A 27,189-nucleotide genomic window follows, 5' to 3' on the forward strand; every position below is an offset into this window, starting at 1 on the left:
TTGAAAGGGAGTCTGAGTCTTTACCCATTCACTTATCAGCTGGGTAGTTGAGTGCTTCAATAGGTCAACAGCAAGTGTTGTACAGAGTAAAATTCAGAAAGGGGAATTGAAAAAGGAAAGGAGGAGGAGTCTCCCTTCCTCCTTCTGACATCACTGAACTTTCTGAACAATGAATAAACAAATGGCCTTCACTCATTCATTGTTTTCCACCCTTGCTTTTGTTACTCAGACAAATGAATCAAGTGGGGCTGTTCCAATCCATTTTTTCCCCCTCATAAGTTTGGGAACAAATACACATCCTCTTTTTGCAGGAAATTCTGCATTTGGATATTAAAATATTAACTATTTATTGCTGTAGTAAATTATATATTACTAAAAATAAAAGTGAACTATATTTACACCTCCTAATTTTCTGTCCTTTTCAGTTTAGCTTGTAAATAACTTGGAGTCATAAATACCAGAGGTCATCCCCCGCATAACCACATGTTTCTAAAGTCCTTTTTGGAGGAAAACAGAGTAAATGGTAAAACATGTTCTTGTTTCCTCCCCTACTCCCACACACACTGGCTGAGATCTTCCTGGTGCCATCCGAAGTCTGCTTAGCTTATGACGGTCGGTCAAGGTCATCCAGTGTGGCTGTTCATTTCCCATGATGAATAGAAGGCAGGCATGTTAAGTGAATGACTCCCATTGTCGTTCCCCAAAGGGGCAGCTCTCCATCCACACAACACTGTATGTGCTTGATTTGTGAGAATGTTGTCCAAGTTAAATGTTTTCCCAATTATTTAAAGTTGTGTGACTGGATGCTAGTTTATTGATGCTTAAACTGAAGGACTGTGTTATGTTTTCCTATCTTTGTTTCTCTTTAGGAATCTCCCTACGATACTTGACTGGGTAAAATCACAGAAACCAGGCATCATGGGCGTCAACATCATTACATCAGACTTTGTGGAGCTGGTTGACTTTGCAGCTTCTGTAATTGCATTAAATGATCTCCTGTTAGAAGACGGAAAGAAAAAATCCTGACATTTCTTTTTTAAAAACTTCCTTTTGGTCATTCACAGAATTTATTCTGCCTCCATGTAAAATGGGCCAGTAATAGGGAACCTTTTTTCAAGCTCTTCCACAGTTGTTTTGCAAAAGATCAAAGAAGTAATTACAAAACTACACACGCGGATGAGCTGCACAGTTCTAAACAGCATCTAGTGGGGTTTTCCCTGTGGCTTCTCTGCTTGCGTTTACTAAAATACAGGATATGCTGAAGGCCAGCCAACTTGGAGTCTGGATATTTGTACACATGTAAATAATTAGCAGAGGCCTCTCTCTGGAATTGTGGATCCTGCATATTGTGAAGCCTATGGCTCCAGTTCTGAAGATAATTATTGATCTCTTAAGTACAGTTTTACTAGGCTGGCTATGTCTGTCGGACCTGTGTGCTGCATTCTTCCAGTGAACTGTATTAAGCTACCTCCGTCACTTTTAAAGAAAACAAAACAGCTAGGCTAATGTTCAGTTTGACCTCCTATGTATATTTGTTTGTGACTTTTTAGAACTTGTGAACTTGTGTTTTTAAGGCCTCCCAAAACTTTTTCTACGTGAACTCAAATTGTAATTTTCTAATGGGAGGTGATACATTCAAAAAGGTGGCTATTTTAAATACAGAAGTTATTGTATTAAATATTGACAAAATGATGCGGAGTAGTGAGAAGTACTGTAATTCTCTAACATTATGCTTTTCTTAAGCAAATTCAAATATCTGGAGATGATTCACTAGAATGAAAAAAATGCTTGTGCATTTTGTAGGAATGAGTAATGGCAGTCATTTCCGAAGTGGTTGATTTAATTCATTTATCCCCCACCTGTCTCCCCAAAGGAAACCCAATGCAGCTTACATCCTTCTGTCTTCCATTGTATGCTCACAACAGCCTTAGGAGGTATGTTATATTGAAGCGATGTGAGCCCAGTGAGCTTACATGGCATAAGTGGGAATTTGAACCTGGATCTCTAAAAACCCAGCCTAACATTATTAAGTACCTCACTGACTCCCAGTTGCATATCAGCTCACTCTGAGAAAGTTACTAGTGTGCCAGAAGAAAATGACTGATAAAACCAGGCATTCCTGCATGGTTTTTCACTCCTCTTCTTGTTTCCCTCCAGTAGCCTTCCCTGGAGGTAGTGTTTGCTCTGTGTCTGCATCAGGCATGAGCTGTGTTGAGCAGGCCATAAATATTTTAAATTGAATTATTAAACAGCTCCCAAAGTAGAGACACAGTAATTCTGCCCACTGTAGAGTCTGCCTGTTGGGCATTATATGAGTCACTACTCTGTGCTTGTATCATGCCAATCAGAAGACAAGCCCACATCAAGTTGAAACATGGAGGACGGACTTTCCACGTAGATGTGTCATTTTTATGACTATGCATTGTAATCTATTCTAACTGTTAATCTTTGGGGATGGAAGAGCCTCTAATATGATTCAGGACATAACTGCACAATACTCTTTTAAAGATATAATCCCAGGGTGTGGTCAGCACTTACGCATATTCTGGATTTATTTATTTTTTATTGTATGGCATGTGTGAAATGTAGCCAGGAGATCCTGAGATTGTCTGGCAGCCAGGCAAGAGGTGTTTGGAGATGGTTTTATCATTGCCTGCTTCCATGTCATGATCCTGGAATTTCTTGGAGGTCGCCCTTCTGTGCTAGCCTGGGCTGACCCTGCTTAGCTTCTGAGATCTGATGGAATCCGGCTTGCCTGGGCTATCCAGGTTGGGTTCTAGAAGTTCCTTGCTTCCCAGATGCCTCATTTGGATGTACAAGAAGGAGGGCTTAAACTTTCCCTGCTGTGCCATTTCCCACAACATTAAATGGCGCCTGGGAGCTGCCATTTGTCCTGTTGGGGAAACATGGTATGTAGCCAATTGATGCGTGATAGGTTCCTCCAGTGGGGCAAAAGTAGCTTCCAGGGACTGTTCAAGGTCAGGAAATAGTACCGCTTAAGAGCCCTCGGTGATCCTGATTCAAATCAGACCTGCGTAGATTTGAGAAGCACAGACCTCTCTGGACATGCTGGCTGTGTTGATCTAGAGACATAACCAGGGAAAGCCCTCTGTGTGATTTTAATATAACAAGTTTTGACTAGTAAACAGAAAAGAAATTTATCTTCATGGATATGAGCATATGGATTTTGCATTCCAATGTAATGTATGTATGCTTGCCAGAGGAAACTGACACTTTGTTTTGAGAAGTTTCTTTCACATTTTAGCTCCAAGGCAAAAAGACAGCAAGTCTAGAGTAGGGTGAAGTAGCTAATTGAGACAGAGGACTGCAGGTTCTATAGACTGATGATGAAGTCAGTCACCCCTCTAGAATGAAAGTCTCAATTGTGCCACTGGTGCTTTGATGGCCCAAAGATCTAACTTAGTTGCTTGTTTTAGCTTTAGCTTTCTTACTGATTTGTAAACTATGTCTACATTTTTATTTGGGAAAAAAGAACATTTACTGTACTTCCTTTTTTATGTTCCTTACTTGAATGATGTGGGGGATTCAGTTGGTAAAGCATCAGCTTTGCATACCAAAGGTCTTGAAACCCCAGAGTCCCACTGTCAGGGTAGACAGGTATTGAGTTTGCAAGACCACTGTCTGTATAAGGCAGCTTTGTGTGAGAGGGATAATGTTCTGGTTAATCCATTTGTCTTTCATGATTTTACTGGAATGTCAGGGAAAACTAATTTACTGAACAGAGTTTGAGCTTCAGATATTTCTTTCAGTGAGTACCTCAAATTCCAGGTTTTAAACTTGACGGTTTGATATTTATTTATTTATTTAAATATTTATTTATGTCCCTTGTTTCTCCCCATTGGGGACCTAATTCAGCTTCCAGTATTGTCTACCCTTCCTCCATTTTGTCCTTTCAACAGCTTTGTGAGGTTGGTTAGACTGAGAGTGATTGGGTCAAGTTCACCCACTGAGCTTCCCTGGTAGAGTAGAAACTTGAACCATGGTTTCTGGGATCCTAGTCCAACTCTCTAACTATATCATTCTTAAGCCCATTCCTAATGTTATAAACCATTTCAGCCAGTGAAAACAGTGTTTGTATAACTATCTGAAAGACTGGCTTACAGAGGTCTCTGTAGACCCTAGAATTCGTTAATTTATTAACCTACCTCAAGATAGAATCACAGGGCTTAAATAGATGATGTTTGTTTTCTGCTCACCAGTTGGGGATGAAACTAGTTGTATTTTTATTATTGTTGTAGTTCTTCGTATTGGTTGTATTTATTTGAACAAAATGTTATGTGGGCGCAAAATGAGTTTTTGTTGTTGGGAGGACCTCAATGCAATAAGCAATAATTTTTATTGATTGTTGAACATGTTAAAGTTCTGTTGAATTATGGCTGTGACATATCTGGTTTATATATTGTGCTGTGTTTTATATACTGTAATTTATAGAGTTTTATATTTTATTATTATATTGTGTGCCGCCACGAGCCAGTTTGTCTAGGAGTGGCGGGATAGAAGTCTAATAATAAATTAAAAAAAATAAATATGGTGAACCTATAGGGTTTTCAAGACCAGTGATTAAACAGAGATGGTTTGCTATTGTCTTCTGCAAAGTCTTTCTTGGTGGTCTCTCATCTATGTACCAACCCTGCTTAGCTTCTGAGATCTGCCTTCCCTCCCACTACTGTTGAGCATACAGTGTAGCAAGTATAATAAAGTATTTGGTGCAGATGCATTGCTATGATTCTGAAGTGTTAATTCATAATATGAAACATTTGTGTGGGGACATTGCCATGTACTTAGACTTGGAGATCTGTTCCTGTTCATCTTTTTTTTTCTTGATGGGGAAACTTGCTCTAAATTTTATAATGATGGCCAGTTTTGTTTGTTTTCGCCATTAAGTTGCTGCTGACTTATGGTGACTATGTGGGGTTTATGAGACAAGAGAAGTTTAGAGGTGATATTTGGAACCCCACAACAGACACCCTGTGAGGCAGGTGACGCTGAGAGAGCCCTGATATCACTGCTCAGTCAGAACAGCTTTATCAATGTTGTGGGGAGCCCAAGGTCACCCAGATGGCTGCATGTGGGGGAGTGTGGAATCAAACTCGGCTCGCCAAATTAGAAGTCTGCACTCCTAACCACTACACCAAGCTGTGCTGTATATATAGGTTGCACCTAATGGTATGTGGCCTTGTGTTGGGAATAAGCAAGACATTTCAGAAGCAAAAGTATCAAGGCTGTAATGTACCCTTAACAACATCAGTTATATCAAACTGATTAAAGTTTGTTTTTTTTTTCAAATGGAGGGCTGGGATCTTCCACGTGCAATTTAGTATCTACGCAGAAGAGATCTTGTATCAAAAAGAGACTGGATATTTTTGAACTATTTGATTATTGTTGTGTTAACTTGTAAACTGCTCCATACTTCATTATTCTGGGACTTGTTATGGGTTATATGAAATGTTTTTTAATGAATTGAACATTGTTCCGTATCTATCACAGTAGACCGTGGCTCTTGCCCAAAGTTAGGCACTTCCACCACCAGCAATACATAACAATGGTGATGTTCTGAACTAGGTCTATTCACACTGATCAAAATAGCTAACAGTTACGGTTTTGCTTGGCAAACTAGGAACCCAACCCATAATTAAGCAGGAAAATCATTTGAGTTATATTAGCTCATATGTGGTCCATTAGCAGCCTAATCTAAGTATTGTTGATCTTGTTTGCAATTAATTAACCTAAACAATAATAAAATTATATATATATATATATATATATATATATATATATATAATATCTATTTTCATATTAACATTTAGTATCTAGCTTCACCTTATGTTGAAGTCAGATGTCTTGTTTTTATAGTTTGATTTCCCCCCCTTGAAGTTTACATTTCATTTCCCCCCTGAGTGTGTATTCTCCCCAGTTCATTGGTTCACTGAATATGTCCCATGTTCTGTTTCAACCCTTCTGAGTGTTGTAAAACTAGAATACCTCATTTAAATTGTGCACATAAAATGTGAGGCTTACATCTGTCATTCACATTAATTCAGTACTACACTGAGTCACCCTGAGATTAACTTCGCACGTGTGGGCAACGTATGTGTATATGACGGAAATCTTCTGTTAAATTTTAATGTAATAAAATTATTTTGATACACAGAATGATGGCTTTTGGGTTTCTTTGTTTTTGTCTATTTGTACAGAGCAATTAAGGAAAATATGCGATCTTGTTTGGATTATTTAGTCCAGATACTGCAGTTCTAACAACAGGTCACTTGGAGAGACAATGTTATGCTGCACTTTTAAAAATATTTGCCCTGACAAGGCTTGCTAGTGGAGAACAATGGTTCTACATTTTTAAAAATACGTCTATAGCAATACTGTCATCCTTGTATGTCTTTGAATTAGGGATTTGGTCTTATTTTCAATCTTTTATTTATCTGGTAAGATATCTTAAAAGGTGTTGCCAGGCCGGAGAACAGCTCATTACGTACAATACAATGGTTTAAGAATTTAATTGAGAAAATGTATGACTGAAAGAAGCAGTTGTCTTTATCAGGGGAATTCATGTCTCTCATGTTTTCTGTGTTTGCAGTTGGGCACATTTGCTCATGTCAGATGCATAGACCTCTGTGCAGACTGGAAGACAAGCTGTACAAATTCCACTCTGCCGGAGCCAATCACAGCCTTGCTCCATTTTTAAAGTGCATCTGAAGCTGCTCTATACAGAATCAGACCATTGGTTCATTTAGCTGACTGGCAGCAGTTCTCCAAAGCAAGTGCTCTACCGCTGAGCTTTTATAGCAATGAAGCAGCATGTTAAAATTTCAAAATGAGAATGAGGCAAAAATTGCCTTTGCTAAAACACAATTATTTAATACTGTGCTATAAAGCTCAATGACATTGCTTAAAAAAAAAAACATGGGATACAGTAGCCCTGTAGGTTTCCAAGTGGTACAGTTCTTTGGGCACTTCTCCTGTATAAGTCAATGGAATGGAAGTGGTACAGGGACGGTCTATGAAAGGTTTCCAAATATCTAAAAATAAGTCCACACCCAATTGTCATCTATAAGCCTTGCATTCAACTATTGATGAAGTTCTAAGGTCCTCAATTCCTTGATTTACTGAAGGTGGGCATTTATCTATCCAAAGCTGTGAGTCTTTTTGCTGTAGTAAGGGCCCTTTTTGCCCCTTTTTGTCACTTGCTGGTTAGGCTCCAAGAGACAGGCAGATAGTTTTTAAAAGTACATAAGCATCCTCAGGAATCTGAACTTTCTGAAAGAAAACTGATGAGTAGCAACTTCTCAGAAAAACTGAATTACTGAACATGCCCAAAGCGTAAGTTTAAGGAATTCATCCTGTGAGTTACAGCTCCACCAGTTAGACGCTTTACTCCGTACTTTGCTAAAGAGTTGTTGTGGTGTCCAACATATCATAAATATATTTTTTATTGAATAAGTTGGAACAAGATTCCTGGGGAGAGCATGAAAAAAAAATAAGGCTATATTCCATAAGGCCAACATAGGTGTGGTTAGCTTGGTATTCTAAACATGCACTGGCCTGTTGAAAAAGGAAACTCCATGAGATTGGCATTGTTCCATGTCAATACTGCTCACTGTTATCAGTCTAGCCAGGTATAAGGAGTAGCTGAAGAAGAAAACAACAAACTAGTGCTTAATAGAATGTCCAATGGCTTTTATCATGAATATTTTTACAGCAGTTATCATGCATTTCTGAAAGCTTCCAGGCTCTCCCGGACATTACAAATCATGGCTGCTTATGTCAATGACTCTGTAGCCTTCAAAGTTCTGTGTACTTAGAAGTCCAAAAATTATTTGTAATTATAATGTGTGCAGAAACCGTAGCATATTAACGTGGTGGTTGTGTGTGTGTGTTTTCAGTTTTGCACAGATACCAACTGATATTGGGATTGTAAACATTGCCCTTCAAGAGAAGTTGACAAGTCATATCTAGACTTGTTATATTTTTGCATCTACTTTATGCATATACATTTCTTCTTTTTAAACAATTCTATTTAGTTGTTGGATTTTGAAAGTCCACCCCCATTCAGTTTTTTCTTGTTTTTTTAAAGAAAGATTAAAAAAAAACAGCTGTTACTGTGTAAAATCAGGCCAGCTTTTTAAATTTAGTCTTGCTCCGTACCACCACCTCCATCCCATATGACTTTTGTGCATGGTGGTTCCATGATCCAGCACAGCCATTTTGGGTGGTCAAATGGGATTCCTTCTTCCTTTCCCACCCATGTGTTCCAATGAAACCCACAAAACGTTCCCGGTGGATTATGCCTTAGATGTCTGCCTTTGATTTAACCCGTCTTGTAACAACACAATTTGTTCTCTTAAAAACTCATTATGCAATAGCATTGTTGGGATACTAAGTGAGAATACTGTAAAATGGAAATTAGTCATTTAAAAAGTGGAGTGCTGACAAACACGCCTTAAGGGTACATTACTAGCACATCCCTTAATCAGATGGAAAAACTCAGAGAAAGGAAGCTGCATGACAGAGCCTTATGTCAGACACTAAATCCTGACCATAGGCTACCTCATGCTGGGTGTGCCTTTTGTTAGACTGGGATAGCAAGAACAGGATGCAAAGAAACTTATTTGCACCAAGTCATAGCTAATCATTTGCACCTAGTACTGTTAGCTCACATGAACACATGAAGCTGCCTTACGCTGAATCAGACCCTCGGTCCATCCAAGTCAGTATCACCTGCTCTGACTGGCAGCAGCTCTCCAAGGTCTCAGGCTGAGGTTTTTCACCTCAGCCTACTGCCAGATCTTTAACTGGAGATATCAGGTATTAGGCCTAGGACTGTCAGTGTGCCAGGCAGATGCCCCACCACAGAGCCACAGCCCCACTAGAAGATGTTGCACCTAGTTACCGAGAATCTCCAGAAAGGGGACTTTCACAATCCCTGCTCTCTATCATATCCTACAGCTATGAGTCAAAGTTCCACTGAAACCGATGTACAAGCTTTCAGATTGTGTATATATATCTGGGCTGTATGTTAAATAGGATTTAGAGCTCTATGAAATTGAAATTGCAAAAAAAAAAAGATGGCAACTTGGTCTAAACCTTAGAGCCTCAAGGCCTTCATTTGTTCCTATCTGTAATTTCTGAACTTCTTCAAATACCGTCAGTGACTTTTCTGAATGCCTCTTCACAGAAGATTCCCCCCCCCATAAAACCTCTGGGAACAAGATGCACTAGACTAGAGTTATGACCCTCTGTCTGAAGACACAAAAGTCTGCCTTTACTACCTACCTGTGCTCCATGGTCTTTGAAGCCAAAGTGGCTCAAGGCAGCAACAGACATATTGTCCTATGTAGGGGGAGCTGAGTGTACTTTAAAGGCCAAAAGAGTGGCTACCAACAATTTTTCCCAGCATCCTCTAGCCAGTCACTATTCAACTGACTTATGGTTCTAGATCACAACAGAAGAAAGGACAGGCTATGCAGTAGAAACAAGTACTGCATGTGCCAGAAGAACCTCACTTTGAAATGTGAATGAGGAAAACCAATACTGAAAGATGTGGGTCTTCTGTAGCTGATCTCATCAGACTGGTGTGATCTTATCTCGGATGTGGAAAAACTCATGTCTGCCTTCAGTTATTATTACAAAATCATTCAGCTGGGAATCTTCTTTCATAGTCCTAAGGTAGAAAATGGCTGCAGGCTTGAAGCTGGACACAACTCAAAAATCCTCTTCTTGTTGCAGCAAAGAACAGACATCTGTTTTGAAACTCCGTGATCTTTAACAGGCTATCCCACCGTAAGGATTTTATTAGCCTTATTTATCACCATTCTTATGCTGCCTATCTTCATGTTTGCTTAAAAACTCTCAAGCTGAAGAAGGGATTTTTGTTTTGTTTTAGAGACCGCAGACAAATGGTAAAATCAGGCATAGGTAATATCCAGAGACATACACAAAAGCTAAAAATAGTCCTCCAAAGGCTCAGGGGGGGAGCAATTGTAGGACAGGTTTGCATTTTTGAAATTAACCTTATTGGGGCATACAAAATAGAATCCAGAGGTCTTTTGGGATTTAGCTGAATCGAGTAGGGGGGGTGGAGCATCTAACTCAGATGAAAGTACATGCCTTTTATACCATAGATACATTGCTAAATATGGTTTGTGTTACCAACAAATGCATCCATTTGCTGGCAGAGCTGAACAAAAATTCTCCAACTTCCACTAAAGTAGCAGTATTAGTGGTATGTGAAACTAGTTAAGTGAAGCAAGCAGTTTTATAGCAGGCAGCTTAATGCAAAAGAGATTTACCAAGCTTTGTAAAGCTGCATTTTAAATGAATTGAGAAACCAGAGGACCATTACTTTTAATGTGAATGTTTGTCTAGTTCATTTTTAGGATTTGGCAGATAAATAAATAGCCTTCAGGCACCCAACATAGAGCAATAAATGAAACTAAACAAAATGTAATGGGAAAATATCTCTTTTGGGGTTTTCCAATGCATTTGCAAGATCCTGTGTAAGTGTGTGAGGGCACATGGACAAAAAAAACTGTGTTAGACATGATGGTAAAGACATGACTTGTGTCTTTAAGAATAAGAGGACGGCAGGGAACGGTTGCTGTTGGCAGCAGAGGATCGGACCTGCAGTAATAGATTTAAATTATGTGGAGAATGATATCGGCTAGATATCAGGGAAATCAATTTCACAATCAGGGTAGGAATCAACTGGCTATGGAGGTAGAGTTTTACAACAGCCCCAGAAGGTTTTGCTGATTGAATGGGAGTTAATTAATTTTAAATATATTTTTCACAATTTTTCTGGCATCAGGGTAGAGAAATGACAGAATGGCATAGGCCTGTTCCAATGCTAATCTTTTTTCAGATAAAGCTGTCTAGAGGGCCTTGGGAATACTCCCTGGGATCTCCGCCTAACCCATTGCTTCAGGCTGGTTCTCTCATCAGTCTGCCTCTTCGATACGACAGAAGGTAAGCAGTAAACATGTCTCAAGGATATACCTTAAATATCAGGAAGTAATTTTACAAACTTTTGGGTCCACTGGCATCTTAAAGACCAACAAGGTTTAGTTCTGGCTTTTGTGTGCCTACATGTTTCACCTGTTACATTGAAACAGTTTTCCTCAAGCCTTACATATAGGTAGAGGGAGGGGGTAGGGATGTGCATTCAGCCTAAACCATGCCAGGAAAACACCACCAAAATACCTTATTTAAGCCCAGTACAGAATCTGATCTTTAACAGGCTATCCCACTGTAAGGATTTTACGGCCTGAATAATGGCAAATATAGCAAAGAAGATCAGTTGGGGCAGCAGGAGCTGAGAACTTGGTGCTGCCTCGGCAGGGGCTGGCGTCTCCTCTTGCAGTTCAGTTTAAACTGAGGAGCCAACCCTAATCGAGGCAGTACAAAGCTCTGTAGTACGAAGCTCTAATCTCTTGCCAGCCCTGCTGATCTGCTCTTGCATTTTCCTTTAAACTGGTTTAAATCTCAATTCTAATTATCTCTTCCTAGCAACTAACTTCCGCCTACCTATATGTAACACTTGATGAAATCCGTTTCAGTGTACTTGAGGAAGTGCACAACTGTACACGTTAAGTCTCTCCATTTTCACTTGTATTCAGGATTGAATTTTGTTGGTCCTGGAGGTGCAACTAGACCCAAACCTAGTTCTCACATCTAGGTTCTAAGAAGAGTTTATATTTCTATGCTAATCTGCTGCCATTAACAACTGCTTTAATCCAATCTCAGCTATACTTATCGCCCAGTTACTTATGCATCTTGACTCGAAGTTCCACAGGGCCTGCAAGATGCAGCTCTTCCGCCAGGGCTCCCCCTCCTCATCTCTGATTGAGCTAGATCTAGGCAGTTCCTCTATCACCACCACCACCACCACCACCACCAGGTATATCTACCTGTATGAGTGGTTGCCAATTGGTTTTGGGCTTCTGATGTATGGGTTTTAATGAGGTTTTATTTTGTTAGCTGCTATGAGCCAGGAATGAGAGTGGTGGGATAGAAGTTTATTAAATAAATACATAAATAATAAATATTAGCCCTTTCTGGCAATTCTTGGGTTGCTGGCCTTGTGAAAACACCACTTACCCCATCCTCCTTCTCTCTGTCATACAAATTTATTTCAGCCAATTGAAACTAACACACCATGTTTCTGATGATATGAGTTCTGACTCACAGAGGATTGTGCAACCACAAATCTCCTAGTCTTTAAGGTGCTTCAGCTGTCTTTGTTTTGACTGCAATGGATTATGATGAATCACAGCTCTGGAATGTGACCTCTCTCACAAAAAACTCTGAAGAAGAGTTCTGGAGAACTCAAAAGCATGCACAGTGTTTCCCGAGAAGGCTCCTATAGGGTCTAGGCTTATATGTACCTAGGTTTTGACCTACATGGGCAATACAGATTATCTTACCTCTTCTTCTGTATGTGTTCAGTCTAAGTTCAATGTTCAGTGTAAATTCTGGTTTTGTTTTTACCATCAATGCTAACTTATGGTGACTGCATAGGGTTTCCAAGGGAAAAGATGTTCAAAAGTGGTTTGCCAGTGATTGGCTCCAGGTCATGACCCTGGTGTTCCTTGGCTGTCTGCGATCCAAATACCTGCTTAGCGTCTGAGATCTGATGAAACTGGGCTAGCCTAGCCAAGTCTTGAACAGGGAAACATTAATGTGGTGTGCAAAGAGATTCACTTTAAAATGAAAAGTGTCTTCTAGCAGATGAAGATTTGTAATTCAAGTTGCAACCACAAGTTCCAGATGCAAACTGAACCAGTGTAAATATTGTTTTGGAGAGCAGCCAAAAAAACATGTCATGATATTTTCTTCATAATGAAAGCTAAACAAGAAAAAAAGGCTTCTCAGCAAAACTGGTTTCTAAGTGCTCTCTGGAAATAGACTCAGGAACATACTAAGAATATACATACAAGACGTACCTTGAATATTTGTGCATTGAAAATGTGCTATGAGAGAAATACATTACGTAGCTGGCAAAAAGTGTTCTACAAATCTTCTTTTTATATAGGGGTTGCAAGAGCACCTATATGCAGGCTGCTTTGAAGAAGTAGATGGTCTTTTTACACACAGAGGGAAGCACTGTGATGGTATCAGGCAGTTTGGCAGATTTATACAGAGCTCTTTGCTTTGTGGGCTCAAATAGGTTGGTGATCCTTGCCCACAGGAAGTTCACCTGGCTTCGATCAGGGTCATGGCCTTTTCAACACTGGCTTCTGCCTGGTGGAATGAGCTCGCAAAAGAGCTAAAGGCTCTGTTAGAACTGACTCAGTTCTGCAGGGCCTGCAAGATGGAGCTCTTTTGCCAGGCTTTCAGTTGAGGCCAGGCTGACGATCTTGCCCCTCCACTGGTGTTTCTGGTGTCTCCTACTAGTAACATCAGCACTGGGGACTTAGCAGACTGAGGGGGGTGGGAGTGGGGGGCTTTTGTTTGATTATGGCAATAGGGGTTGTGATGCCAGGGGAGTGCCCCCTGGTGTCTATGATCCCACACTCAATCAATCCCAAAGGATGATGGATGAAGGACAACCGGAGAAGTTTCGCCAGAAGTACAAAGCTTCATTGATGAAGCTTGACAGGGTACATCAGGCGAGGCTGAGGTTGAACCAAGGACCCATTCCTTCACGCTCCCTGTGGAACTTCCCAATGAGGAGTCTGACTCACTGGAAAAGAATCTGCCTACTAGTGGGCTGCATTCCTTGGGCCAGGACCCCCCCCCACTGCTGCAGCAGACCTGGGACTGCTTCTCCATCTCCTTCCACCTTCTTATCTGTGTTCTCTCACTCCTGTATTCTTCTCTTCTTCCCAAACACTACTCAACACCAGCCCACACTCCCTTTCCTTTCCTTCCTTTTATATCCTTTCCTATTACCCAACACCACCTCCTAATTAGCCTCAGCTGAGGATATGGCAAACCACTGCCTCCTTCAACTCTTTGGAGTTGATGTCAGAGAGAGGTTAACAATATCCCTCAAAGGGACTCCTATCAATCGGCCCAATGATGCTATGATGGGCAGGGATCCAGATGGCAAATGGTAAGATGCTCTTGCCGCCTTGTCACAGGTTTTCTCGCTCTAGCCATCTCACTTGCCTCTTCCTCTCACAAAGCTCCTTGGAATACCAAGGAGCCTCTTTGAGGCAAGGGCAGAGAGGGCGCTGAGGAGCAATTTCATAGATGGCAGCCATTAGGTGGGACTGCTAGTCCTCCATGAAGGCCACCAATGAGTTACCAGAAAGCATAGGGTCTCATAGAGCATCAGGAATCCCTCAGATTTCATAAGTCTCCATGAGTGGACTAAAATATGCCTGTCGCCCAACCAGGGAAGGGGCGAAGCCCTCAGCCAGCTCTTCAGGGCATGGTTGTCTGACCATGGGACTATACTACTCACCACCAGATCCACCTCTACCCCTGCACCAAAGATCAGTTCGAGGGTATGGCCAGTTTGATGCGTGGAGGCGACATCATGCGAATATACATTAAAAAATAAAAATAAAACAGGGGACACTGGAGGAGATGTGTATTTAGCATAGTGTGATTAGGAACCTATTGATATTTTTCAAATAGTCTCCTTCCATGTCCTAATTGTCTCTATGGAGATTTCCTGCTCCCTGCTTGCCTCCAGAATGATATAACCCAGGCAGGCAGCTAGGACTCTCTGTCTCTCCTTTTTCTTCACAAAGTTGTTTCTCCTCTTAATAAAACTATTTTATTCTTTTAAGCAGCTTGGTGCTCCATCCCTCTTTCCATATTCAAATTTTGCCAACACTAACCAGGGCCAACTCTTCTTAGCTTCCAAGATCTGTTGAGATTCGACTAGTCTGGACCATTTATTACCTTTATTCCTCATGAGAAAAGAAGCAAAGGGATGCAGTTCTGAATGATCTGAAAACGGTCATGGGTGCCAGCTTTTTTCAACATGGACTTTGTGTGACCTTTGTAAAAAGTTTTTAAAAACTTCAGAGTATGTGCAGCCCTGCTTAGAGAAGGAAGCTCTGCAGATTAGAGACTACAGCAGTTCCAAGCTGCCACAACAACCTCATGTCGCAATTTGTTGTAATACCTGTAATAGTCCCTTTTTATTTTCTTAGGCAAAACTATTTATAATGGGGGTTTAGAATAAAAACAGCAGAGAAACTTACCCTGCCCACATTTTCTCCATTTCAAATGGCTGTGGCAGTGTCAGAAAAGGCATATTCTAGCAGCTCCAACAATTCACTTATGCTCAGATGTGTATTTGCAAAGGTAAAGTATCCCAAGTCTCCATTCCACTGCTATCTTATAGTCTGGAATGCATTCCTGGCAGTAGATTACACTGGATTTTTTTTTTCTGGGCTGATGCATTTTCTAAAGGGAGTATTTTAAAGTCAGATTCTCATTGTAAAAACCTCCAGACCTGAAAACTATTCTAGGACTCATCAAGTACACTCATTTTCCCTTATCTGTGCCTTCAGCATTAAGTCTTTTGGATGTTAATGCCGATACTTCTGGCAAATACCCCTCACTTATGTCCGGAGAACCATAGCCAGAATTTCTCTGTTTAAACAGAGCCACACCCACACATTGGGATGCTGTGAGACAATGCCTGGTTTCATATCTGGAATGCTTTAGCATACCATCCTGGCCCACTCCCACTCAGAGCCTGTGTGGAGAAAGTACTTGTAGCCCAAAGGGCCCTTCCCTGCCTCTGATAAGCGTGGAAGCTAATGGTTGCCAACTAAAATATTCATGGGGTGGAATGCACTTTCTTTTCACCATCTGAGCGATGACGAAAAGTGGTGCTGGAAGCATTGTTCGATGAAGGCATAGTGTTGCATAGTTGTTCATGGCCTGGAGGGCTGACGGGGGAGCGTTTTCAATGTGCCTTTATGACAACACTGAAGCTTCTTGAAATATTTATTAATAGAATGCTGGATCTGGCATGCAAAAATCTTATGGCATCAATGCCTTATTCATCTCTATACAATGCCCTGCAGAGCTGAGCTCTGGCACATTTCAACTGCCATTCCTATTTGAGAAACTCCAATGGAAGAAAGTAGTTGTCTTCCCTTCCTGTTCACAGAAATACAGTTCCTTAGAAGGCATCAGTGGGCACTGTAGGGTTGCCAGTCTCCAGGTGGGGCCTGGAAATATTCTAGAATTACAATTGACCTCCAGACAAGAGATCAATTTCCCTGGTGAAAATGGTTGCTTTGGAACAGGGGTAGTCAAACTGCGGCCCTCCAGATGTCCATGGACTATAATGCCCATAAGCCGCTGCCAGCATTTGCTGGCAGGGGCTGATGGGAATTGTAGTCCATGGACATCTGGAGGGCCGCAGTTTGACTACCCCTGCTTTGGAGAGTGAATTCTATGGCATTATACTTGGTTGAGGTTTATTCCATCCTCAAACCATGCCCTCCCCAGGCTCCACCACCCCCATTCCTGAGTTGGCAGCCCTTGGACAGTCTAGGGATGATGGTGACAGGCGAGGATCTGATCCTCTGTGGCAGCACTGATCCCAAGGCTGCAAGAACTGCAAGGAGTACATTCCATAAGAAACATACAAGGCTGCCCCTGTATAAATCTATGGCCCCTGTATAAATCTAATTTGGAATACTCCTTCCTATTCAGACCTCATCTGTGTATGCCTAAAGGAATGAGCTGTGGTTCAGAAAGTATCCCGGGGGCTTTAAGCAATTCATTCTCCCTCAAGCCCTCCTTTGAAATATGGGAATAATACTTGGCCTCCTTTCCAGGGCTGTAGTAAACTTTAGCACTGTGTGCTGCCCTGCTGGGCTGCACTCTAAGTGTTTATACTCTTGGCTGAGAATCCAAGACCATCGCAGTCCAGTTTCAAAGTCTATAGCCAAGCCAGAGACTAACCTGAGGAAGGAGGTGTGTCCATAAGTAGTCCAAGGTCATAGCCAAGGTGAGCAGTCCAATAACAGGGAGGAAAGGAGCAGGTACAAGGCAGGAGCTGAACAGAGGTTACCAAGTCCGAAGCAAAGCCAAAGTCCTAAACTGAGCTAAGGTCGGTCAGTCAGTCAGTCAACCAGATTTTTATTACGGTCAAAGGCCAGCATACCATGCTGGGGTCAGGAACCGAGGAGCAATCTGACAGAGATTCGCTGGGAACGTTGGAAAAAGATGTCTGAGCAGACAGGGAATGCATGTATTGCACCCAACCCTCTCCTTAAATGCAGTTTGGCCAGGTCTTCTGGATGAGCCCAGAATGCTTGCAGTTGGGCTCAGTCCTCATCAGAGGAAAGGCCTTCTTTGACAGGGAGCTTCCAGCCTTGCTCTTCACTAGCAAATTGTCCAACCAGCTCACCTGCAATGCCTCTGATGTTCTGGTAAGCCTAATAACCTGGACTCCACTGGTGGCACAAGTCCCAAAGTGTCTAGCAGAAAGGGCAGAGTTGGCACCTGACTGGGATCAAGTAATTCTTCATCTATCAGGGTTATTGGGCCCTGATCCCCAGCCAGATCTTCCAAGACTGATTCATCACCTGACTCCACAGGGCCAGCCAGCAGTAAGCTGGGGCTGGCATCAGACTTCACCAAAGATACTGGAGCCCCCTCTGGCAGCCTCTCAGAGGGTACAGGCATGACACAATGTATGTCAAACACTGTTGTTGCTAAAAATGCTGTGTAAATATTGTTGGTATTTTCTATGCCTTTCTTATGCATCACTGCAGATTTGATGCACTGCAGATTTGATGCAACTGGAATTTGCATCTCTACAGACAAGCTTTAAATCAAAGTCAAATCAGATGGGACAGTATCCGTTTCTTGTATTGAGTTCCTAACATATTTTTTCCTATGTGGGACACAAATCTGGATCAAGACATTATCATGAGTAGCTTGCCAGCCTCCTGGTGGGGTTTGAAGTTCTCCCAGAATTACAACGGATCTCCAGACTGCAGAGAGAGATCAGTTTCCAAGGGGCACATGGCTGCTCCAGAGGAGAGATGCTACGGCAGCCTTTCTCAACCTTTTTACCATTGAGAAACCACTGAAACATTCTTCAAGCTTTGAGAAACACTAGAAGTGATATCAGCAGTTCACACCTTCCTGCCATGGCCCTGAAAGTGATATGTCACCAGAAATGACACCACCCAGACACTTCCACCAGGCATGACATCAGCAGGACACTCCCACAGCCCAGGAAGTGACAGCACAGAAATATTTTCAGATGATTTATGAACAAAGCCGTATCTGTATTCTGGCTACCAGCTTGCTCTTCTGCACCAAAGGAAACTGGAGAAGGCTAAGCTGCTCCAATCAACTCCACCTCCCTAACTTCAGAAACAGGGCCAGAGCAGGTGTATGCTACTCTGTCCACCCCCCCCACACACACACACACACATGAACACAGAATGAGAGAGAGAGAGAGAGTGAAGTTAAAATGAGTACTTACCTCTCTGGACTCCAGTCACTACCACTTGCAATGAGCCTCAGCCAGCAAGGCTTTGTATGGCTGGGGCCTCTCTCCTTCCCACCCCCTCCAGGACCATGATTGGCCATTTTGGGAGGGGTGGGTCAGTCAACATGGCCATATATGGTCATATCTCAATATATCTTTTTTTAAATAAAAAATAATAAAATATATTTAAAATAATTAACCCACCCAATGAGTGAAATCCTTCCAGGGTTGTTGCAAACCCCCACAGTTTCATGAAACCCTGGTTGAGAAAACCTGCTCTATGGTATTCCTCCTCCTGTACATTTTCCTTTACATGAAACAACCACCTGGGTCTCCAGCTTGCCCCAATGACATATAGGCCCCAACGAGCAAAGAAATCTATCTATGAAATTATTTCAGATTGGAGAGATGGTGAGGGAAGGCTGAAATACCCTTCTCTCCCTTGCATTGTTCCAATCCATACTGGGGTCCCTTATCTTTTTTTAAGAAAAAGAACAGTCATAGAACTCCCAGATGCTCATCTCCTTTGGTCCTCAGTAATCCTCAGACTAGAAGAGGATTATTAGTGTGCCTTGAAACATGCAGAAATTAAGCCCAGGCAGGAAGCATTCCAGATATGTGACTCATGTAGAAACACAGTGGGTGGGCTCACTTGACAGTGGGTGATTATTATGCTTATGCCTTCCAAAAATACATCTTTGAGGCTATAAGAACAAACTGGGCCTCAGGATTTTAATTCAGAAACAGGCCAGGTATCAGAAGTTTGGGGGATATTGCTTTAAATGTGCCTGGGAAGTGGGCTCAATAATGGCACTTTGAAAGTGACTCCCCCACACACATACACACACATACACCCTTCACAAGAATGGCATGCAGGGGGCATATTACTGGAGAATCATAGAATCACAGAGTTGGAAGGGGCCATACAGGCTATCTAGTCCAACCCCCTGCTCAACGCAGGATCAGCCCTAAGCATCCTAAAGCATCCAAGAAAAGTGTGCATCCAACCTTTGCTTGAAGACTGCCAGTGAGAGTCCTGCATTAATCCAGTAGATGCAAAGTATATAAGATCACCAGAAGAAATAATGGGGGGGGATTTAAAACCTTGGGACATGAGAAAGTACATGTTGTCTGGGAGAGCTCAAACATTAGCCTGTGCATCATGCTCTTGTTTGGCATAAAACAAAAGATGCTTGAATCAGAGCCCGTCTTTGGCCACCTTAATGCTTCGATTCTGTGTTTTGAACCATAGGATAAGCTAAAGTTGGATACTATTTTTCAAGGAACGCTTGGGCTATGGTCTTGTGGGGCTGAATGGATACATTTCTGAACTTAGAAATATTTCATTACTTTTGAACCTTTCCAGGAAATTCTGATTTTGCATGCAGAATGTTAAATAATAATAATAATAATAATAATAATAATAATAATAATAATAATAATAATAATAATAATAATAATAATAATAATAATAAAGGAAAGGGCTTAGCCCAGTTTAAGCCTCTTAGTGAAAGAAAGAAAGAAAGAAAGAAAGAAAGAAAGAAAGAAAGAAAGAAAGAAAGAAAGAAAGAAAGAAAGAAAGAAAGAAAGAAAGAAAGAAAGAATTTGAAACATAACATAAATCAAACTGCCAAGAAGGTATTTAATTGGTGCCATGTGTCATTGATTAATGAAGACGTTCTAGGAATTTGAAAGTCAAATGTATTTTCCCCCAATTAGGCTACAATTTAAAAGAAAAAAGAAAAAAAGCAAGCATACCTTCCCACCCACCCCTCAGCTAAGCCCCATCATGCCTACACACTGCAAATTGCGTTTACAATTTCCAAGGCAGCTGGCAATGCTATGAGGGGGCTGATTTCGGAAAAATTTCAAAAGCTGAAATGTGCCTTCTACATCGTCCCAGGGCTCTCTACATACAAATTGTAAAAAGTGATGCCACTACTGTGTCCATTAGCCAGCTTGAAGAAACTTTTAACAAGATGTGAGGCTTTCTGCCTTGATTCAGAACCCATGTGGCTGCTATGACCAAAGAGCAGCTGAATACGTAGGTGGTACATACAAGGAACATGTCTGCCTACACAGACTGCCAATCCCCACTGAAGTGAATGACAGCATCCTTGCAGGAGAGAGATTAATCCATAAATCCATACTCCTGGGATATATTGCTGGCTTGTACAACTTCCACAGTTGTTTCCATATAAGGATTTCCCACAGTTGCATAATGGGATACCCTCACTGTTATCAGAAATAGACCTACCTCCTGAATTTATGATGGAGGAATTAGCAATTCTAAGAGACTAATAAGCAATGTGAAAGGCAGGAACAAATGAAATATTCTACCTGTATATACAAAGAGGAGCCGCTTGTGGAGCAGAGTGGTAAGGCAGCTGTCTGAAAGCTTTGCCCATGAGGCTGGGAGTTCAATCCCAGCAGCCGGCTCAAGGTCGACTCAGCCTTCCATCCTCCCGAGGTTGGTAAAATGAGTACCCAGCTTGCTGGGGGGTAAACGGTAATGACTGGGGAAGGCACTGGCAAACCACCCCGTATTGAGTCTGCCATGAAAACGCTGGAGGGCGTCACCCCAAGGGTCAGACATGACTCGGTGCTTGCACAGGGGATACCTTTACCTTTACCTTATATACAAAGAGAGTATCTGACAAGAAATCTTAGACAGAGACAGTTCTACACATTAATAAAAACTATTTTTATTGTGAACAAATCAAAATGCACACCCCCTAGTCCAAAGTCCAGGGTCCCAGGAATGATCCGTGATGGTACTCTAGTAAATAATATTTAGAATATGAGAGTAATTTATATCTTCCTACTGAGCTGTCTATCAAATCTGCCAAACTGCTTTTTTACTGCATCACACCAGAGCTAAAGCTCCAATTCCTTCAAATAAAAACTCCTCACCATGCATAAAAGGGGGGAAGGGCAACCAGTTGAAAAGATAATCCGCAATGGGAATATTTATCCAAAAGGTAAAAATACATGTCATTTCTTCAGATATACATGTTATTTCTTCAGATATTTCTGCTCTGTTTTGTGTTTTCTTGAAAGAAGATAGTTAAATTGTGCACAGTTCAATAGCTTATCTCTGCACTGTCAAAATTTCTTGTTAGTTAGTTCTTTATACTTTGTAGCCCATACATTTTCAGAAATTCTCTTACTGGTGAAGTCAGATGCTGCTGGGAATCGGCCAGCCTTCCAAAATAAGCTATCATTCCAAGGTGGATCTTTAGACCAAAGCCAAAATATTACAGATTTACGAAAAAGATGGGAAAAAATAAAATGTAAATAGAAGTAATTACATCAACTTTTGCTTGCAACTCCCCCTTTTTTTTTTTTTGCTTATTTTTATATTATCAGGACCAAAGCGGAGTCTGAATAAATCAGCCCCCAACCCCCCCCCCCAATTCACTTATCAATTAGATAGGTGATATAGGGGAATAAATTATCTCTATCCTGGCATAAATATGCATACACTGAGATAAGACTGTAACTTTAAAAAATACTCCTATTCATGTTGCCATTTTCCTGGAAGTCCTCAGAAAATATTTGACTGATTATTCCCTTTCACAATGGATTGTTCCTGTGTAGTTTCTGTAGTATATCAAATAAGAATTGTCAGGGGATATGTAGAGTAAGATGTGTACAAGGATTCTGTGCTTTAGCAGAAGTTTGTTCACTATGTGTATGTTCAGGCAGGGAATCTGAAAGGGACTGAATGTTTCACCCTTCTCATGAATGCCCTTGATAGTTCTTCCAACACCAAGGATAAGAACTGGAGATATCATAAGACATACACTGTCATTTTGAAAACACTTGTCATTGGTTGCAGCAGCACAGTGACAATTCTTTGAGTTTCCTCCATGCGTTGCTTAGTCACAGCTGCTATTCCCATACCCCACACCACCAGATGAAATTTTTGCCAGTTTTAAATAATATTGTAGCTGCCATATTTCTATAGTGTTATATTGCTATTGGAACCACTTTTTTAAAAAATCCAAATCTTTCCAAAAGTCCTCTGATGTTTCATCATGAAAAATTGTAGGTATGACGGAAACAGTGAAATGACACCAAAGTATAGCTTACAATCTACATGGCATGCAAGCCCACTTGGATTGTGATCTGATCTTTCAAGTAGCGTCATGACAAAGCAGGGCTGAATCTGCATAGAGCTTTTATTCTAATCCTAGTTCAATTCAATCCCTGTTGTCTACACTGAATGCAATTTCCATTTTGATTTTGGGTGATTTAAATTTTTCATCTGCAACAACCATGATTGATCCAGAATGACCCTACCTTTCCCTCATGATATCCTGGAGTGGATATAACCCTCGATATTTGAAAAATCGGCATAAGTAAGCATGCAGCTGCCTGCTTGTCCCAAAATAACCTGTTTCTTTCTAATGGCTCCAAGCTGTAACAAGGCAATCTGTCCCTGATTGGCTGGATGCCAGTTCAAGGAATTCCTAGTACCTGGTTGCAAGATTTATTTTTCTAAAAGGTTTAAGCTGACTGTGCTCTGGAATCCACACTTCTTGCAGCAGAGATTTGCCTCATTCTGTGAGAGGCTGCTGCTGTCTCGTCTCCTCTCCTCTTGGCTCCCCCCCAATGCCCCCGCTCCCCTGCTCATTTGTCTGCCTACCCACCCACTTGTAGATTTAGCCCCTGTGAGGTAGGGCGACTGAGAGATGAGCATGGAAGGCAGTTCTCTTAATTCTGGAGGATGAAATCAGGGGTCCTCATCTCTGCTTGTCTTAGCTCCCCCCCTACTTGCCCACTCACAGCCTCATGCAGATGGGTTTCTGTTTCAAGTTGGGGGGGGGGACACAAAGACTCGGGTTCAAATTGATCTGAATTCAGCAGGATCAAAAGCAGGGGGGGGACTCCATGCAGATTCAGCCCAGGTTTGAAAAAGAGCAAAGAAAAGCAAGAAAAACTCCAAGAAGTTGATAACTGGAGGAGGATGCTGACGGAGCAAAATATTCATATGAATGCCAATACTTATTTGATTGGGGAGTAACTCATTAGAGATGGAAGTATTTATCATCTTTATATGATGCCTTGAACTTGTAAACAAGTTATAATGCTATTTTTCTAAATACTTCATATGTGAGAATACTGTGTCTCCAACAGCAACAACATAAGAACTTACTGAGAAATAGAAAAATGCTTGCCCATATTGTACACACAAAGAAAGCAAAGAAATTGCCATTGTAACTCCTTGGTGATCAGTTTATACCATGAAGCATGAAATGTGATTGCCATCATGACAGACAGAAACCGGGAGGCTGGAGCCTGGGTTTAAATGTGAAGAAAGCCCTGATTAACAGGGATGAAGAAGAAAAAAATGTCATCGAAATGTGGGAGCTCAATATTTCTTCAGCATCTTGTTTTCATATGTATCTTTAAGATGTTTTGCTGACAAATAATTATTGTTCCAATAAAGAATTCATTCACCTGTTGTGCCCCCCCCATTTTTGCTAAAACTTACCGTTCTTAGTTCACTATAGTGAATCAGTCCCCTTGCCTCCCCCCCCCCCCGTTTCACATCACTCATACTGTCAGCCAGTCCACATAAACCCAGCCTTCCAACTGCAACCATTTCCTTCCCACCTGTCAGCCAACCCACACGCTGCCAATCACTTTACACATGGGCAAATGCATATACACACCAATGCCATTACCTCAGCTCCTTCCAATGCTGATACAAACTCCAGCTAGAAGTTTTAAGCTCTGTCCAGTGCCCACAGTAGAGAAATTGCCCATGTTCATGGCATCAGTAAAAGTGTTAAACTACTAATGATGTTGAAGACTATGATGGAACTATATTCACTTTTGCCCTAACATGGACTTAGACTTCTGTTTATTAACTCTCCCTCCAACCCTGAAATTCTGTTCTTTGACCTTTAAATTCCACATCACTGCTAGATCTGGGCTGTGGAACCACAACCCTTGCAAATTTATATTTGCTTCAGAAGGTACAAGAAAACAGAACCAGCTGTATTGCAGAAAATTTCTAGATTTTTAAGTAACACAGTCCAACTGCTGCTTATTATTAGACCCAGGCTTCAAAGTTCACAGCCATCAACTCTGCTCAGGGCCTGCCAAACAAAACAATTGAACTAGACAAAAATATCTTAATAAGAAAATTAAAACTGATAAAACAAATTCTTTTTTTCCCCTTGATAACTGAAAAAATGCCAGTAAAACATACTGAGATTACATGAGTGCATTTTTTAAAATCACATTTATATATTTTTTTAAAAAATTATGCTTGATTTATAACATTCAGTGGTATAATATCATTGCAATGTGACTATTGCAAAACAACAATGGTTTGGAACCAGCGTTTTTGATCCAACTCAGACAATTCCTTTATTCTGTCTAAAACATCTGAAGAAGTTAGCAGTGACTCGCAGAAGCTGATGCCCTGCCACAATTTTTGCTAGTCTTTATGGTGCTTTTGGACTTTTACTCTTTGCTGCTGCTGCAGATAGACTAACATGGCTACTTATCTTGATCTATCCCCTTCAGATAGTTATAACAGTTGTCCCTCGTGGCTTTTGTCTATGCAAGTATAACAGTAACTTTATTCTTTCTCCCTTTTTAGCCAGGGGAAAAGCTAGTTGGATCCAACCTAATGAGTGAGAGAAATGGGCTATTGCATTTTATCATCTGCACTGAATCTACAGGCTTTGACTTTTGTTGGATTCAACTGATCTATCTATAGTAAACTGATCCTTGCTCCTCTAACCTTGGGGTTGGATTATTGTAATGCCCTTTACCCCCCTTCAAGGATTGCTGCCTTGCCATGGCAAGGGGGCTTGCGTAGCTCAGTGAAGCTATGAGCTATGCCGTGCAGGGCCACCCAAGACGGACAGGTCATAGCTGAGAGCACTGACAAAAGGTGATCCACTGGAGAAGGAAATGGCAAACCACTCCAGTATCTTTGCCATGAAAACTCTATGGACAGTTCCAATAGGCATAACGATATGACGCCGGAAGATGAGCCCCTCAGGTCGGAAGGTGTCCAATATGCTACTGGGGATGAGCAGACGGCTAGTACGAGTAGTGCCAGAATGAATGAAGCGACTGGGCCAAAACTGAAAGGACGCTCAGTTGTGGAAGTAACTGGTAGCGAAAAGTCTGATGCTGTAAAGATTTTTATTCCATAGGAACCTGGAACGTCAGATCCATGAATCAAGGCAAGTTGGACGTGGTTAAACAAGAGATGATAAGACTGAACATCGACATTTTAGGAATCAGTGAACTAAAATGGACAGGAATGGGTGAATTTAATTCAGATGACCATCAGGTATACTACTGTGGACAAGAATCTTGCAGAAGAAATGGAGTAGCCTTCATAATCAATAAGAGAGTAGGAAAAGCAGTCTTGAGATACAATCCCCAAAATGACAGAAGGATCTCAGTTCGAATCCAAAGCAAACCATTCAACATCACAGTAATCCAGGTCTATGCCCCAACCACTGCTGCTGAAGAGGATGAAGTTGACCAGTTCTATGAAGGCCTACAACACATTCTAGAAGCAACGCCAAAAATATGATGTGCTTATCATCATGGGGGATTGGAATGCTAAAGTAGGAAGCCAAAAGATAACCGGGATAACAGGCAAGTTTGGCCTTGGAGTACAAAATGAAGCAGGGCACAGGCTGGTAGAATTTTGTCAAGAGAATACAACGGTCATAGCAAACACTCTTTTCCAACAACCCAAGAGACGACTCTACACATGGACATCACCAGACGGTCAACACAGAAATCAAATTGACTATGTGCTCTGCAGCCAAAGATGGAGAAGTTCTATACAGTCAGTAAAAACAAGACCAGGAGCTGATTGTGGTTCAGATCATTAGCTTCTTGTTGCAAAATTTAGGCTTAAATTGAAGAAAGTAGGGAAAAGCACTAGGCCACTCAGGTATGAACTAAATCATATCCCCGACGAATCCCCGATGAATACACAAATAGATTTAAGGAATTAGATCTGATAGACAGAGTGCCTGAAGAACTATGGACGGAGGTTCGCAACATTGTACAAGAGGTAGCAACTAAAACCATCCCAAAGAAAAAGAAATGCAAGAAATCAAAATGGCTGTCTGAGGAAGCTTTACAAATAGCTAAGGAGAGAAGGGAAGTGAAAGGCAAGGGAGAAAGAGAAAGACCCAATTGAATGCAGAATTCCAGAGAAAAGCTAGAAGAGATAAGAATGCCTTCTTAAATGAACAGTGCAAACAAATAGAAGAAAACAATAGAATGGGGAGGACCAGAGATCTTTTCAAGAAAATTGGAGATATGAAGAAAACGTTTCATACAAAGATGGGTATGATAAGGGACCAAAATGGTAGGGACCTCATAGAAGCAGAAGAGATTTTAAAAAGATGGCAAAATTATACAGAAGAACTATACAAGAGCGAGCTTAACATCCCTGATAACCACACTGGGGTAGTTACTGACCTGGAGCCAGACATCCTGGAATGTGAAGTCAAATGGGCCTTAGGAAGTCTGAGCAACAATAAAGCTAGTGGTAGTGACAGCATTCCAGTTGAACTATTCAAAATCTTAAAAGACGATGCAGTAAAAGTGCTACACTCAATATGCCAGCAAATTTGGAAAGCTCAACAATGGCCACAGCATTGGAAAAGGTCAGTTTACATTCCAATCCCAAAGAAGGGCAATGCCAAAGAATGTTCAAACAAAGATCATGGCATCCG

General features: G+C 41.3%; 1 protein-coding gene across 1 annotated transcript in view; it reads left to right on the top strand.

The window, feature by feature from the left end:
* The window catches only part of PLCXD2 (phosphatidylinositol specific phospholipase C X domain containing 2), a 35,101-nt gene extending 28,981 nt beyond the window's left edge, over positions 1–6,120 (top strand). The window contains exon 4 of the mRNA XM_077342165.1: positions 870–6,120. Coding sequence (XP_077198280.1) covers positions 870–1,026 — 157 coding nt within the window. The 3' untranslated portion in view covers positions 1,027–6,120. The remainder of the gene's footprint in view (positions 1–869) is intronic.
* The last annotated feature ends 21,069 nt before the right edge of the window (positions 6,121–27,189 follow it).

The sequence above is a fragment of the Paroedura picta genome, chromosome 6 (assembly GCF_049243985.1).
Source record: "Paroedura picta isolate Pp20150507F chromosome 6, Ppicta_v3.0, whole genome shotgun sequence".
Taxonomy (NCBI): domain Eukaryota; kingdom Metazoa; phylum Chordata; class Lepidosauria; order Squamata; family Gekkonidae; genus Paroedura; species Paroedura picta.